The sequence below is a fragment of the Neofelis nebulosa genome, chromosome 8 (genome assembly GCF_028018385.1).
Source record: "Neofelis nebulosa isolate mNeoNeb1 chromosome 8, mNeoNeb1.pri, whole genome shotgun sequence".
Lineage (NCBI taxonomy): Eukaryota > Metazoa > Chordata > Mammalia > Carnivora > Felidae > Neofelis > Neofelis nebulosa.
Genome location: NC_080789.1, coordinates 71369875 through 71387116, shown reverse-complemented (window position 1 = coordinate 71387116; position 17242 = coordinate 71369875). Strand labels below are relative to the sequence as shown.

At 34.9% G+C, this 17242-nt stretch overlaps 1 protein-coding gene and 1 long non-coding RNA gene across 5 annotated transcripts in view; one reads left to right on the top strand and one right to left on the bottom strand.

Moving 5' to 3' along the window:
- The window catches only part of LOC131519738 (uncharacterized), a 38602-nt gene that overhangs the window by 16590 nt on the left and 4770 nt on the right, over positions 1-17242 (top strand). The gene's annotated exons all lie outside the window — the stretch shown is intronic.
- The window catches only part of PUS7L (pseudouridine synthase 7 like), a 32665-nt gene continuing 27845 nt past the window's right edge, over positions 12423-17242 (bottom strand). For all 4 annotated transcript variants that reach the window (XM_058743056.1, XM_058743060.1, XM_058743058.1 and 1 more), the window contains 2 exons: positions 14376-14429; positions 12423-13343 (listed from right to left, as the gene is read on the bottom strand). In XM_058743056.1, the coding sequence (XP_058599039.1) occupies positions 13017-13343; positions 14376-14429 (381 nt within the window). In that variant the 3' untranslated portion in view covers positions 12423-13016. The remainder of the gene's footprint in view (positions 13344-14375; positions 14430-17242) is intronic.

Genomic DNA, 17242 nt, shown 5'->3' with positions numbered 1-17242 from the left:
TATTCAAGTATAATCTACATACAGTGAAATGTACCGATCTTAAGTGCACTCAGTCTGACAAGTTTTAACAAATTTACAAATCCATTTACCCCATTCCAAACAATACAGAATATTTCCTTCACATGGAAAAGATCCTTCAAGCCCTTGGATCCAACCCCCTCTGATTCTGAACCCTGCTGCTCACTCCCCCTGCCAACATACTCAGAGGCAACCACTGTCCTGATGTTTATTACTATAGTTTATTTTGCCTGCTTTGAACTTCATATGAATGGAATCACAGCACATTCTCTTTTGTTTCTGGCTTCTCTCATGCAAAACAATGTTTTTGATATTTATAAATTTCGTGTATTTAAAAATTTTTATTCTGTTGCATGAATATACCATTTCTTTATCCACTTTTATAGACATTTGGGTTGTTTCCAGTTATTATTATAAAGTTACTGTGAAGATTTTTGTATAACATTTTGTAATTTTTTGTGGACATGTTTTCATCAATCTTTGATATATACTTAGGAGTGGGATTGGTGAGTCATACAATATAGAGTATGTTTAAATTTATGAGAACTGTCAGTTTTCCAAAGCATTTGTATCATTTTTCACACAAACAGCTGGTTGTGTTTTGATTGGCAATTAATTTAATTTACATACCAATTTGGGGTGAGCTGACATCTTAACACTATTGAGATTTCCAGTCAATGAATATCATTCCTCTCTCCATATTCTTAGGTTCTCTTTCTTTTTTTTTTTTAATCCCAAAAATGTTTCATTGTTAATGGCATAAGAAGGTATGTAAGCTCTATTAAGTATATTTGTAAATATTTCATGTTTTTATAGTTGTAAATAGTATTGTTTAAAATTTTTCATCATCCAGTTATTCATTACTATTACATAGAAACAAATTTGACTTTTGTACATTGACCTTATAGTCTGTGAACTGGATAAAACTATTTATTAGTTGTAGCTGTTTGTATTGTTCTCTTGGTATTTTCTATGTACACTATTATATTGTCTTCCAAAAGAAATAATGCAAACTTAATGCATTCAATTTCTTTTCTTTACTTTACTGCTGGACCTGGCTAGGACCTCTAGTATGTAACAAAAGTGGTGAGTACAGATATCATTTCCTTTCTTCTGATCTTAGGAGAAACTGTTTAATATTTCACCAGTAAGTTTTCTCTTCAGTATGGATCACACATTCTTGCTTCACTGAAAGTCTTACTTTTAAAAACTCCATTCCCAACATTACATATGAAGGACCAGTGTTGTTCTATTTCTCAAACAGTACAAGTTCTTTCTTCATTTGACTGTTGGAAAGAAAGGCTGTTTATTTGGATTCTTCCTAGGTTTTGAGTTGATCTGAGGCTGGCCCACAGCTTCAGTTAGGTTGAGTTTATCCACACTCAGATATGGAAACTCATGGCTTTCTGCTTAGCTAGGAAGAATTCATTCATCCTAGTACTCAGTCCATCACGCCTTCCAGGAATCTAAGATTCTTTTGCAATTCCATAGAAAAGTATATTCTTAAATTCTGTCTTAGATGTTCTTGTGACCACAAATTTGAAGGTCTTTGTTATCCTTTTACATCTTAACCATTGTGTTTTATGATTTTCCTTGCATGCAGGCATGTGTGCTTAAATTTTCAAATATTTGGAAGAGTTCAATTTTATTCTCCTTATATCTTCTGTCCCTTACTGTATTTTTCTCATCATCTACTTTTTTTTGGTACTTGTTTCAATTTCATCTTCATTTCTTTGATGGTTTGTTTTTGTCTTCTGCATCTTTCTTGAAATCTGCTATCTCAGATTTCCTCTCCTCCTCCTTTTGTTTAGTACTTCCTATGTTTTTTTCTTTCTTCTTCCATTTCTTTTTTGGTAGCTTCCTTCGTAGAAACAATTGCTTTACCACAGAAAAGTGTGTGCCACAACTTTTATCCTCCTTATGGCCACCTTTGTGTGATCTGCTGATAAATTTTGTACCTCTCTTCCACATGTTTATCTTAGAGTACCTTTTGTTGAGGTTGTGCCCTGTGTCCTTCATTACTCATTATTGAATGAGTTGAATTTTCCTGGCCCAGTTATTTGATAGAGATACTAGGTTAGAACACAGAAACCAAGTAATCTTTCATGATTTAAAACTCAGATTCTCTCTTCTGCTTTTCACAAATGCAACACATCACTGTTTGCAATGCTTTGTTTAGCCCCAAACCAAGTTCAGCAGGGTTTTGTCACCAGCCTTGCTTACTCAATTTCTCATACCCTTCCTAACAAGAGATAGAACTTTTTCTCTTTAGGGCAGGCCCCTCATCTTCAGAAAAAATTTTTATTGTTTAAATGTGTGTGCTTTTGAGGTCTACTGTTATCGAACCCATTTGCCACTTTTTTTCACTTCTTACCATGCAACTTTTTTTCAGGTCTCAGGGGCCCTTGGTAGCTCTTACATGTACTTTAAGTTTGTTTATTATATTGTTTGCAAGCTTTAAAAATGTTGATTTCCCTATTGCTTTTATATGATCTTCAGGAGGAAAAGCTCACTTGTACAACCACATTCATATTATAAGTGACCAGAGACCTAAGTTTAACTCATATCTCATAAGACTTATTGTTTTGTCTACTCTCTTGGATGACATTAAACACAATTGTAAAATCAATAACCAAGGACTTAAAATATTAAGTTCTCGAATTCGTCTTATTAAATACATGTAGAGTATTTGTCAACAACTCCTACTAAGGGAGATTTTATTCAGCTGCAATTACTAGAGCAATTCACCTGATTATCAAAATATTTTATTTGATTTCTCACCTAGAAAGTGAATGCATGATAAAATAAGCATTCTAACACTTCAGAAATAGGCAGAGAAAAACGTAGGAGAGCCTCCAGCTTTTCTTAGAGCATTAAGACATGAAGAAGAATACCTAGTAGAGTTGGATGACCTGGGACAGGGTTAGAAGTACAAAGATATATTTCACTGTGAAATTAGAGTAGGCATTGAAGTTGAAGGCTGGCTCCTAGTGAGTTTCCTTCTGGGAACACTAAGCAACCATCAGTACAAAGGTCACAGAAGTATCTTATGAAACCAACGACTTATGACTTTTTGTGGCTGTGGAACTGATCAAGTCAGTTGTCAAATGCAGAGTGAGAGCACAGGGGCATGATCCAAAAAGAGAGAAAAGTGAAGGAAAAGGAAAAGGAAAAAAATAAGGGTATTCATATTTATACACATAAATATTTTCTAATATTTTTTCTTTTTTTAATATAGCCTTAAAATGCAGGATACTTAAAGATAATGAGGAATTTTCCCTTCTCCCTCTTCCCGAACTCCATCTGGCTCTACATACTGTAGTTTTCTCCAAACTTTTTCCCTCATATGTAGAAAATGACATCTGTACCATCTCCTCAGTAGACTGAGGAGAATTTAGGAGTAGGAATTAGTGAAAAACATGTTATTACCTTTTTTATATAAATATGATCTGAAAATGAAATAACTACAGCTACAGTAGGAGAAGATACTAAATATTGAGTTAACATAAAGTTTCAAAACAAAGTATTTTCAAAACGTTAATAAGAGATTTGAGTTGCTTCTTTGACCAGAGCTTTTCAGTAGTGGATTCTGTGTGTGAAATGGCTACACACACTTCAAAGTTTATGATTAAAAATTAATAAGTAAAGTGTTTGTGACAATGTCTAGAAAATAGTAAATTTTGAATCTCTTTTTTACAATCATACAAAGTTTACAGCACTTGAAATTATGTTTGAAGAAGCTAACAACTCTTCCTATTCTTTAAAAAAATCAATGTTGAAAATTTTTCATGATAATGTAAATGATTCTTGTATTTTCATCAAATTTCTCTTATCAAGTATATCAAACTAACCACAAAGCTCTAATTTGTGGGGCACACTCTAGAGCAATCATCTTGCTTACTTAGTTTGGATGTTACACTTGGTTTTATTATTTTAGTGATTATTATAGATATTATACCACACAATTCTAACTTACAGAAGACCGAAGTTAATCAATATATTTACCCTTTTTTCACAGATAACACAACCTTAGATCATTAACTCCTTTAAGTTCCCTCCCAGGCTCTATGTTTTAATTTATCATTCTTTTGTAACCCAGCAGATATTACAGACATTATCAATTTACAAAGTCAATGTTTATAGATTTACATATATATTTACATATTTGCCACTTTTCCTGTTCATCATTCATTTTCCCCACTTTAGGTTTTTTTATTTGGGATCATTTACCCTCTGCCTGAAGCATTTTTTTGTTATTGTTTCTTTGTGGGTTTCTTTGTTTTAGAATTTCCTTGAGTGAGTCAGTACTTACTTGCAAACTTTCTCAGTTATTTTAATATATTCCATCAATTCTCTGGAGACTTAGCTATCACTCCAGTTATTTCTTGAGAATAATCTTTCCCTGGACGCTTGTAAGATTCTTCTTTTTATTATTGATGTTCTGCATATTCACTATGATGTATCTCAATGTGGGCTTCTTTTTACTTACACTGCTTGGGATTCACAGGACTTCTTAAATCCTTATTTTAGTGTCTTACTAGTTTCAGAAAATTCCCAGCTGTTATCTATTAAAATGTTGCCTCTACCTTATTCCTTCTCCTTTCCATCAGATTCCAATTAAATGATCTGAAATCTCCTCTGTCCTCCATGTCTCACCTCTGTATTTTTTTAATCTCACATTTGCTCCATTCTGGATTTCTTCTGAACTATTTTTTAGTTTACTAGTTTGCTTTTCAATTTTGTGTGATGTTATTAAACTCATATAATGAGTTTTAAGTTTTGATTATTAAAGTTTTCACTTCTAGAAAGTCTATTGGTCCTTTTTCAAATATGCTTGTTTTGTTTGTTTTTATTTAAAGTATTTCTTTTTAATTAATTTCCACACCCAATGTGGGGCTCGAACTCACAACCCTGAGATCAAGAGCCACATGCTCTACAGACTGAAACAGGCGCCCCTATGCTAAACTGTTTTAGCTTCTTGTTTTCTGTACATTTTTAAGCTTGTCTCTTACTCTTTTAAAAAGAGTAAACATGACATCTGTATCTAGAATTATGAAGTCTTGCAGGTCTATTTATATTATCTTTTGTTTCTGCAGGCTCTCAGTTATGATGACTTGCTTTTTTCTGTGATGTTCATGTATTTGAACATTTACTCAAAACCTAGGGTAAGGTGACTTCAAAAGAACACCTGTGTTGGCTTCTATGACCTGACTGGAGTCACTGTCATTTAATTTCAAACCAAGTTGATGGTTTAAGGGTCTCTGGATTCTATTAGAAAAAGGTTCCAGTTTTCAGCTCTGGCTCCATGTTTTATCTTTCTCAAGTTTCTTAATTGCACTCAATCTCCAAGTCCTCATCCACAAAACAAAGATAACAACAGTACTTATTCTACAGGTATGTTCTAGTAAGTTGTAAAATGCTCAGCACATAGTGCTCAGTGATTAACAGTTATTATCATTATGTCACTTAAAGTGAGTCTTCTCCCAATTTGCCTCAATATCATAAAGTTTTAGAAATATACAAGTCAATAAGAGATAGGCACGAATTAACTATCCACTAGTTAAGCACAGTGGAGAACGGAGACATGTTGCGTCACCATGGGCCTTGAAACTAAAGAGCTAAGTTAAACTCTCTTTGCCACTTAGAGTAAACTACCCAACCTCTTCAAGCTCTAGACACTTCATTTGTGAAATGAAGAATAGTTATACCCTTGAGAGCTTTTTCTGAGCAGTAAATGAAATTCTACAATGCATTTAATATTTAAATAAAAGGTAGACATTTTCTACGTAGTAATGACAAAGATGAAATTATTAAAATGATTTTGGCAATTCTATAAAAGTGGAAAAGCAATCTAATGAGACCTAATTCTACTAAATTTTCTGTGAGGGTAAAAAAACTATTTTAGAACTTTCCTGAAATTATATATATATCACAATATATATATTTGCCAAATAAATTTACTAAAGTATATTTGTGATATTCATTCAGGATTTTTAACCTATTACGTTATAACACCGATGGGTCCCTGAGGTACAGAGATGAATGCCTTTGAATAATTAATAGATAGAGGAGTCAGATATTTAATCAAATTAGTATGAGTAATGAGATAGTACAGACATATACAAGTGTTATGACAACACAGATTTAATAGACAAGATATTTAAACTAAGCAAGAAGAGACACTGTCAACAGAAATGGGAGGCTGAGATGCATAACATAGAAAATATTACTATTTGGTAAAGAGCAAACAGCGAAAACAAAAAGTATGTTGGAGCGTCTGGGTGGCTCAGTTGGTTAAGCATCCGACTCTTGATTTTGGCTCAGGTCATGATCTGACACTTTGTGGGTTTGAGCCCAGCATCTGGCTCTGCAATGACAACATGGAGCCTGCTTCGGATTCTGTGTCTCCCTCTCTCTCTCTGCCCCTCCCTGCTTGTGCTGCCTCTCTCTCTCTCTCTCTCTCTCTCTCTCTCAAAAATAAATAAATAAACTCAAAAACAAACAAAAAAGATGTTTTATGGAACAGGTGGAAGACGAGACTTGAAAGACAATTTAAAGCCATACTGTGCAGGTATATATATGCTATGTTTAGGGATTTGGACTTTTATAACATAGATACTGGGAAGCCACTGAAATGCTAAATGGCCACAACACAATGACAGGATCAGATTTCTACATTTACAAGGGTACAGGATGGACTGGTTAGAATGAAGAAGAGAGGCAGCCAGCTAGAAAAATATCACAATAATCAAAACTAGAGACAAGATGTATAAGAAAAACACAATCATCAAATGCTTCACTATGATATTAAAATTTCTCTTTCAATGCCTTGGAAGAATGCTCTTTGAATTCAGAATAACTGCTTCTCAATTTTTCTAAAATCACTTCTAAATAGGTAAAGTGCATTGTTATTATTCACATATCATAAAAAATTTATTAGATTTACCTTAAGATATTTATTGAAAAAATGCAACGTAAATGAATTTTCTTTTGAAAATCAGGTGCAAAAGAAATCCATCTACTAAACCCTAAAAAACGTATAAAGGTTGTTTGTTTTTTATAGAAATAGCCTTCATCTTCTTTTTTTTTTAAAAAGAACACTAGTCCTTTATGACTAGGGGTGGGGGTGGAAACAATAATCAGCTAAGATTAAAACACTATTGTAATGAAAAGTTCAGAATCTTGACCTAACTAGTCTAAGAGAATGTCACTAAGACTCATCAGAAAAGGGTGACTTGGAATAAAAGCATAAAGAATTGAATTCCTAACCCTCTCCACTCCCCACTCCCATCCTGCTGCTTGAACGTGCTCAGTAAAGGAGTGACCAGTTCTTTGATCTCTTCTCTTTAAAAACAACTAAATAGCTCTTGTTTTGACTCCGTAATTAAATTTCTTCCTTGTAACAGGGATTTCATTTCTATATTGGTGACTGAGTTGGGTTTTAAGGAAACTGATAATGAAAAAGACATTTTAATATATCTTCTATTTTATAATATTTTCCAGTATATCTAAATTTAAATAATTTCATGGATGTCCTGACTTCTTTCCATGAGTAAAATTTTCTTTAATCAGACAGGGTCTATGTACACAGGCCGAGTAAATTAGCTCCCGCCTCACAGCTCCTGAGAAAATGAATTGCTTAAGAAGATTAGAGTCATTTTCTTTACTTAAAGATATTCCTGACAACCCACACTGAAATTACACAAGATTAACTCCATTAACACCATTTCCCATTCTTTAAAGTAGTAGCTTTCCAGAAAGCAGCATTTAGACTGAATAGTTCAAAGCATATTTTAAGAAGAGATCTCAAAATGCTTAGAAATGCTAATATAAGTATCATGTAAGGATTCAGAATGAGGTGCTGAGAGGTCAAGTAACATATTATTGGCCGTATAGTGAGCCATACGTGAAATGGAAAGACACTGCTTGTTTTTTTCCTTGCCATTTAGTCCACATATTCTTTTTGCAGATGACATTTCAAATCAAATATCTTTTTTTTTTTTTTTCAACGATTTTTATTTATTTTTGGGACAGAGAGAGACAGAGCATGAACGGGGGAGGGGCAGAGAGAGAGGGAGAAGAATCGGAAACAGGCTCCAGGCTCCGAGCCATCAGCCCAGAGCCTGACGCGGGGCTCGAACTGACGGACCGTGAGATCGTGACCTGGCTGAAGTCGGACGCTTAACCGACTGCGCCACCCAGGCGCCCCTCAAATCAAATATCTTAAAGGATATAACACTGTTAATCCCTCAAAGGCACAGATATTATCTGACTTATTTTATCTTTCCCCATAGTATTTTACAGAGTGCCTTTAACTTAGGGACACTCAAATATCTGTTGGTTATTATGTCAGGCATTTGGCATTGCTTGGTAGCCTATCAAAAATAGGTAAAGCAGAAGGGCTTAGGAAAAATAGACTAAATACCATAAGACATCAAGCTATCTCTAAGAACCTTTCTGAATCTGAAAGCAAAATCCATATCACAGGCACTAAACTTTAAACTATTTATATTAACTGTCATTAGTGCCATTAAAACATATAATGCATATTTCTCTCTGGCAGTATTTTAGCATAAGCCACCAGAAGAACCATTCTGAAAATAATGCAACTATAATCCATCAATTCTCTTACCTTACCTTCTCTAAACTGTACGTATTCATCAAGGTTTTTAACTGTAAAATTAATACATAAATACATTCTTATTTAAAAACCCAAACACTGGGGCGCCTGGGTGGCTCAGTCGGTTAAGCGTCCGACTTCGGCTCAGGTCACGATCTCGCGGTCTGTGAGTTCGAGCCCCGCGTCGGGCTCTGGGCAGATGGCTCAGAGCCTGGAGCCTGTTTCCGATTCTGTGTCTCCCTCTCTCTCTGCCCCTCCCCTGTTCATGCTCTGTCTCTCTCTGTCTCAAAAATAAATAAACGTTAAAAAAAAAAAATAAAAATAAAAAATAAAAAAAATAAAAAAATAAAAACCCAAACACTTCAGAGGTAAATAGAGAAAAAAATGAAAAGTCCTATTTTCCTTACTCCAGCATCTTCCTGCAGCCTCTTCTCCTATCCCTATGTTATGTTAAAACTCTGTACTGTTAACCTGGGGCTTCACTTTCCTTTTGGTCTCCTAAGGTAGTTCCCAGGTGGGAAATATTGAAAACAATGACCTAGATAATTCTTAAATATCTTAATTTGAATGAATTGCTGAATTCCCAGATTTAGAGAGTGTTTTTCGCTTACAAAAAAATAAGTAAATCTAAAAGTGTGCTGAATTATACTTACTTTATGCAAAGACAGAGTCAGATCAGATCTCAAGGGGGAAGTCATTAACCAATCTACCATAAAACTTTCATCAGCACGGTAATGTAACATTAACTATCGTAACACTAGCTGGCACTGAGAATTTACTAGATGCTAGACACTGTCGTTAGTGTTTCAGAAGATTTTCTAAAAAAAGCAGCAACTCTCTCACCATGCTTTCAACAATACTACTATTGTGCCAGGTACCATCTAAAATAGTCTCCTAAAAGACCTATGATAATTTTGTCTATCATTGTGATACGAGTCCCAAAGTATTCTGGAAAAGAACCCAAAATGATTTGGGAATTTCCTGAAGGATCTGCTTTACTTTTATTTTAGTCTCAGAATCTCAAAAGAAATCTTGTTTCTCTCAAGACATGCTCCAGACATGCTCATTAATCAGGAGCAAGTAATACTGAATCGGTGGAAATGAAAGTCATTAACAAAAGAACGTGTTTTCAGAAGGCAGATATTAGGTAGATAAAAACAGTACTGATCCATGAAGCATAATCAAGTTTAACCACACACTACCTTGTTTGACCTTAACTAGGTCAGATATATTCCACTCAGATATATTCCCATCCTCTTTTTTAATTGTTTGTTTTAGTTTATTCCATTTTTTGAGACAGAGAGCAGGGGAGGGGCAGAGAGAGAAGGAGAGTGAGAATCCCAAGCAGGCTCGACACTGTCAGTGCAGAGCCTGATGTGGGGCTCGAACTCATGAACCATGAGATCATGACCTGAGCCAAAGTTGGATGCTTAACCGACTGAACCACCCAAGGCGCCCCTATTCCCATCTTTAAAATCAGGGAAAATACCACCTACCTGTAGGTTTGGTCTATAGATTAAAATGAGAAAAGCGAATGTGCTGGCACAACAAACCCTCAATAAAGGTTACTTGAATCAAAAGCTGCATACGACTTACAGTTCAGGGTAAGCCACAAAAACCTCAATTTGTTTCACCTCAGTAATCCTGATGCAATAATTGCTCAGTTTCAAGAGCAACCTAGAAAATTAAAACTAATTCAAAGATTATTCTTCTGAAGGCCTGAAATGCTCAGGAGAACTGCAAAAACCTAGGTGACTGGTCAGCATATGGTCCAAAGTACATTCAAGGCCTTAAATGGAAAAAAAAATTCACATGTCAAATATTACAGGCATATAAAATAATTTTCTACATGAACAGTATCTGAATACATTTTATCGTGACTTGAAATAAGTTCAGTGATTCTTTCTTTACATATGGCCAAAGTATTAAATAAATAAATAAAATAAATAAGGAAGATATCTAAAATTATAGTGCCATCTACAGGCAAAGAAAATAATATCAATGATGGCACATCTTAATGCTTTCATATTTTCTAATTGCAATTCAACATATAAGACACCTAGAGTATCACAATTTGCATAATTCATTTTCTGATTACATTTGTGGGATATAATTTATCATGAGATGAAACATTTTTTCTAAATTTTTTACTACTTAATACAGCATTTTATTTTCAATAAATATTATAATGATAAAGGTAATTTTTAAAAAACCAATGATAGGAGTGCCTGGGTGGCTCAGTCGGTTGAGTCGGTTGGCTCTTGATTTCAGCTCAGGTCATGATCCCAATGTCGTGGGATCAAGCTCTGTTTGTGTGGAGCCCACTTAGAATGCTCTCTCTCTCTCTCCCTCTGCCCCTCTCCCTTGTTCCCACTCTTTCTAAAATAAAATTTTTAAAAATTAACTAATTAAAAAAACAATGGTACTACAACCTCCAATTTTTGTGTTCTGAGATCTGTTTATTATTAAAATATATAATGACAACAGCACCTGGGTGGCTCTGTCGGTTAGGCATCCAACTTCAGCTCAGGTTGTGACCTCATGGTTCATGAGTTCAAACCCCACATCCGGTTTTGCGCTGACAGCACGGAGTCTGCTTGGGATTCTCTCTCTCTGCCCCTCACCCACTCTCTCAAAATAAATAAACTTAAAAAAAAAAATACTGAAAACACACCCTGTTTAAAAAGATAATATATGTAATGACAAAAAAGACACTTATTTTCATGTTTTTCTCTTCCTTTCCAAACTTGAATCTGTGGATACTTACTTAACAATAACTAAGTACCAGGTATTTTTCCAAGGTGCTTTACATATATGAACTTGGTATGGACTCACTTTACATATATGAACATAAATGAATTCACAATAATCCTATGAGGGAGGTACACTACCATTCTCGTTTTATAGATGTTGAAACCAAAGCACACAAAGCTTAAACAACTTGTCCAAGGCCACATGCTACCTGGCAGAGCCAAGGTTCAAACTGGGGGAGTTTGTCCCCAGTAACTGTGCTTTTAGTCGCTATGCTAAAGTGCCTCTCTTTGAAAGAGCTGCATTCAGTGTTTATACTGCATTTGTAATGTCTATCTTCTGGTTTTGAGGGGCAACATTTTTTTCACATACGTAAAACCTTTATCATCATTTAAAATAGTTTTTAATAACTACATGTTTTGCCATCAAGTCGATACATCTCATTTTATTTCGTTATCTAATGCTGGACTTTCAAACTATAATTTCTTTCACTCTGTATAAAAATGTTATAATGAGCAAGTTTTGTGTTGCATGTAACTTTTTTCCTTCTTTTGAATTTTATTTCCTTATGCTACTATACCCAAAATAGTTTCACTGACTTAAGTATATAAAAGTGCCAAATACTGACATACAATGCTCTATACTGATTTTTAAATGTCACCATATTATACTACCAGCAATGAAAGGATGCTAGACCTTCGAAACCAATATATACCACCACCACCCCAAATTTAACTGATATATATAAGTGGTTAAGGATGGTTTACGACGTGGGATAGTTAAATATTTCAATTTTCAAATAGGCAAAATGTTTTCTTCCTCTAGCAACATAAAAGGTGGAGACAATTCTATTACTTGTTGCTTATGAGGTTGTGCTGTCCTGATTCTTTAGTAAGTCTCAAAAAGAGTCAACAACATACTCAAAGTGACTTGTAAGTGTCAGAGCTGGAGTCTGAGCCCAGATCTGTCTGACTCTAAAATTTGTTTTTGATGACAGAGAAAAGAATCACAGAAAGTCAAGAGGGTCAGTGTATATCGAGATAAGGAAATTGTATGAAAAACTTTATTTCAATCTTCACCGAAGATTATTTATCTCATAAAGAGGTAAATTACCCCGGGTAGCTACCATAATAGAAATTATATTTCCCTAATGTATTATTCTGATAAATGATTTCAAAAATGGAGAATGACAATAATAATTAACAAAATGCTTCATTTATCTTTCTCTCTAACCATACGCTTTCATTAAAATCTAGTTTCATCTACATTCTAAGCAAGTAGAGGATATCAACATTACTCCAAACATGTTTTTTTTTACACGTTACCTTGCAGTATTATATGCTCTGAATAGTCCAGAAAGATTGTAAACTTTATAGCACAGAATAAAGGTCACTGAAACATTAGATCATAGAAAGAACATAAGCTTTGCAGTCTTAAATTCAAACGCTGCCACTTACTAGCTCTATGTCCTCTGGAACATCAGCAGCAAATTCCTAGTTCCTCAGGATGTTTTGTAATTACAGGAGATAACAATTATAAAGCTCCTGGTAAATGGTAGATGCTCCAGAAATTTTAGCTCCCTCTCTTCTAAAGAATGACAGATATGATTAGATCGAGGCTAATGGTTCTAAAAGTCATGCTTCATTATCTCCCTCAGACAGACCGTAGCATAACACGAAGCATCAAGATCAAAAGAGATCAAAAGAGATAAAGTTGCTTCATCAATGTGGGAACCTTCCATTTTGACATCAGTATCCTGTTCTTCCTTTAGTTGGTATGAGACATCGTGGGGACATTTCAATAGCTGTCTATAGCATCCTGGAACATTCAGTTTCAGAGTAGGTACTTTAAACCTACATGTCTGTAGTCCATCTCTGCTAAGTATTTCCTGGTACCACTGCCCTACTTTGTTCTTCGGGTATTGAATATTGTATCCAAGCACTGGAAGAACCACCTGTGTAGAAGGGAAAAAATACAGATGAAACAGCCTTCAGAAAAATACATGATCATTGTAACACTGAGATTTGGTATATGAAATAATCCTTGAGATATGATCATTATGTCTCAGGATATAAACATCACAATCAGCCTAAAACATGCTACTGACCACCACACTACTTTGATTATTTTAAATGCTGCCAGGCAGAGAGCTAACTAAAATCAAGAAGGGTTCACAATAACCAAGGTAACCAACTCAAGTCAGATACTACTAGACAAACTATTGTTAATGCAGAAGAGAGGAAACAAGAAGTTCTGGTACATTTAATTAGCCGACAAAGACTTAACCTCAACGTAGTCATTCAATCCTAAAAGCGTATTGCTTCTATAACACAAAGATGAATCCCTACTGTTCAATAATATAACTGGTATTTTGGCTGATGATGTTATATTCTTCTTACTTATTTAAAAACATGAAAGCGAACCACTAGCAGCATATACAGCTGCTTATGCCTTTTGTAAGGCTCTCCTCCTTTGCAGGTGATTTCTAGACATTTTTCTTGAACTACTGGTACCAAACGGTTAGTCAGAAAAAGGAACAAGGTAAAAAATTCAAATGCACACATGAATGGATTTCAAATTAATTATGCTAATTGAAAGAAGCTAGACACAAAAGGCCATATACTATAAGATTCCATTTGACATTCTTTCAAAGGCAAAACTATAGGGACAGAAAATGGACAAGCTCCTGCCAGGGACTAGGGGTACGGGTTGACTAAAAAGGGGCACAGGGAAATTTTAGGGAGAGATGAAAATGTTACTTTATCTTGATTTCTGTGGTGGTCATTAAGCCTGTATGTGTTTATCGAAACTCTTAGAATTGGAAACTGAGAAGAGTGAATTTTATTGTATATAATTGCACCTGAATTAAAAAGTGGTTAAAAAAAAAGGAAGGTAAAGAAGAAAACTAATCAACATTTTCTTTTGGACACAATATCTCAATATCTACATTTAGACCAAAGTGATGCCAATTCTTAAGCAAATTTACCTGATGTATTGCATATGTGTTAGCTGATTCCTCTTCTTCAGTTACTAGATGAACCTATTTTTTAAAAACATGACAAAAATATGGATGATTCATTCCCTCAATTTTCCCTGTTATGTATAATTCGACTCCCATGCTGAATATACATGTACCCAAACAAGAGTATGTTCACAATTTGTTTCTAGACTGCATAAAAATTAGAACGCTTCCTGCTTTAACCAAGTCAAATTGGAACATGTAGAGAATGGAGGTAGCTTAACACTCTGAGGTGATAATTTCACCTTATCACCAACTTTTCCTGACTTACAAAGTTGTTACGCTGAATCAAAACTCCACTCTCTGAAACCACCACACCCCCCGCCACCTCTGTCCCCAACATATATCATAATACTCTCCGAGAAGTGGTGTTTCTCAAAACGTGTTTCACAGAACAGTAATAGGAGGCAGGGGAAAAAAGAGAGGTATGTGGTAAGTCTGAGAAATGCTGCTATAGGACACTACAGAATAGGTCATTCTGATTTCTCTAACATATGAAACTCAGGTATAAAGGCAGCTGTCATCACTAAACAAGGATGAACAGGACCCCCACCTTCCAAAGCATTCATCACATAATGTAGTGTCCAGATCCCCTCTAACTCTGCTGGCTTTCCCTTCAAGTCTGCCTACTCTAATCAATAGATTAGATGCTTCCCTTTTCTGTTTTTCATTTTGGGTTTGTATGTTTGCTTATTGGCAAGTTTTTTAATTGCTGCACTCAAAAATGGATATAAAACTCTAGATGTGATCTGACCAAATCCATGGGATGAGGGTCTCTCCTGCATCATCATTTCCAGCTTTTTGTCTTTCACAAACTCATAAGCCTATGAAAACACCAGAAAATGTGGTCAAGTACAGAAGACCATGTTTTGTGTTTGGAGAACTCCCTCCAGATTGATATCAATCAATTTTTTGATTAACAAACATACTTTTGGTATATGGTTACTCCCCAACTATGAATTCGCCTAATTTTTTAATTAATTCACCTAACACATTTCTCTATCTTGTTCACAAAAAATTGTAAGAAAATCTACCTTGTGACTTGAAATAAAGGTATATCTGTACCTGTCTAGTAATCCTATCAAGAAGGGAATCACAATAGTGTCCTATAGTTTCCTACAATTTTTAACTGTAGATGCACAACATGATATGCCCCATATACCATTTATTAGAAACTTGATTGTCTTTTTCTTTTCATATGTTACCATTTTGGATCTGTAAGTCTCGCTTTTTCTTTTCTTAGTACGTACTAATAGAGTATAAATGATTGGTCTTACAATATATAAAGACTTTTAGTTTTTTGCTAATAGAAGGAAACTTAGCAAGACATGAGGAAGAAAATGTTCTCCTTTCTCTTACAGCTCCAAAAAAAAGCAGATACACTTCTGATCCTGCAACTCTCCTTGCAAAATGTTACGTTGAACAAAGTCTTATAAGACATGTATTTCAGAGATTATTACCATATCTTGTTAAAGTAACCTTTAATATCTGAAAATCTGAATTAGTAACGGCTAACTTACTAAATAATGCATAGCACAGGTAATATTTAAAAGAACATGTTTCCTGGAATATGAGAAAAAAACATGATTTTTCAGTATTTATAAAAAGGAGATCACTGATAGCTCTTCTTCCACTCACATGAGGTAAAGTAAAGCCTATAATGCTGTATTTCTTTTTACACAGTTTCAGATGTGGTCTCAGTTAAATGACCATTCTTAGTGATTTATGCTCCCAGTAATCCCTTTCTTGACTAAATATTTATAAGCCACCCACCCATTCAATGAAACAGTGAAGCAGACATCTGTTGCTCTGGCTTATTCAGCCTTTACTCTCTCTTTTCCAGTAGTAGCACCCTCATTACCAGGTCGCAAGTGTGATTTTTATGGGGTGGTTCCAGGAAGGATCCTTTGGAACATAGGCTTAGCCAATGACATACTCCAGGCCACAATAATTGGTTTGGGCCTGGATATGGGACCCAAGCCTGGTCACTCCTAGCCAGAGAGACTTAATCCCATGGCTTTTATTCCATGGGGGAAAAAAGTCCTCTTCTCTACAAGGTGGTTTTTTGTTTGTTTGTTTTTGTTTGTTTTTGCAGTCACATTAATCTGGGTTTTTGTTTGTTTGTTTTTTTAATATAATTTATTGTCAAGTTAGCTAACATACAGAGTATACAGTGTACTCTTGGCTTTGGGAGTAGATTCCCATGATTCATCACTTACATACAAGAGATAAGCTTAGAGATGCTCATGACCATCTTGCCACTAAAAGAATGAGCCAGACTCAGAATGGCTCTAACATAGGAAAGCAGAGCTGAAAGATGAAGAAAAGAAGACAAGATTATTTAAGAGACCGCTTCATCTGGATAGAGCTGCGCCTGAATCAGCGCCTTGGTTATGAGGGCCAATGAATTCCTGTCTGCTTTGCCTTAAGTTAGTTTGAGGTGGATCTCCATTACTTAAAACAAAAACAAAAACAAAACAAACAAAAACCTTAATTCATACATCCAGACTGTGCCATTAATTTAGATAAAGTTTCCTTTACATAGAGTTCAGAGTCTATCTTTCTATTTTCTTCCTTTTTGAAAAACTGGCCCATGTTCTCTCTAGATGCAGACACCTTTTCTATATTCCATGATTTCTCCACTAGGGACCAATTCAGGCTAGGGTCTTTTTAATTCTGCTACCTATGTCACTTAATCTGTCTCCTCTCCAATCTGGGTCTCGATTTTCATTTCTACAAAATGGGAGTTAAGAAAGAGAGTCTCTAAAACCCTTTTCTCATCTAGAATTCAATGATTTTATGATGTTGTATATGAAATTACTACTCAAAATACC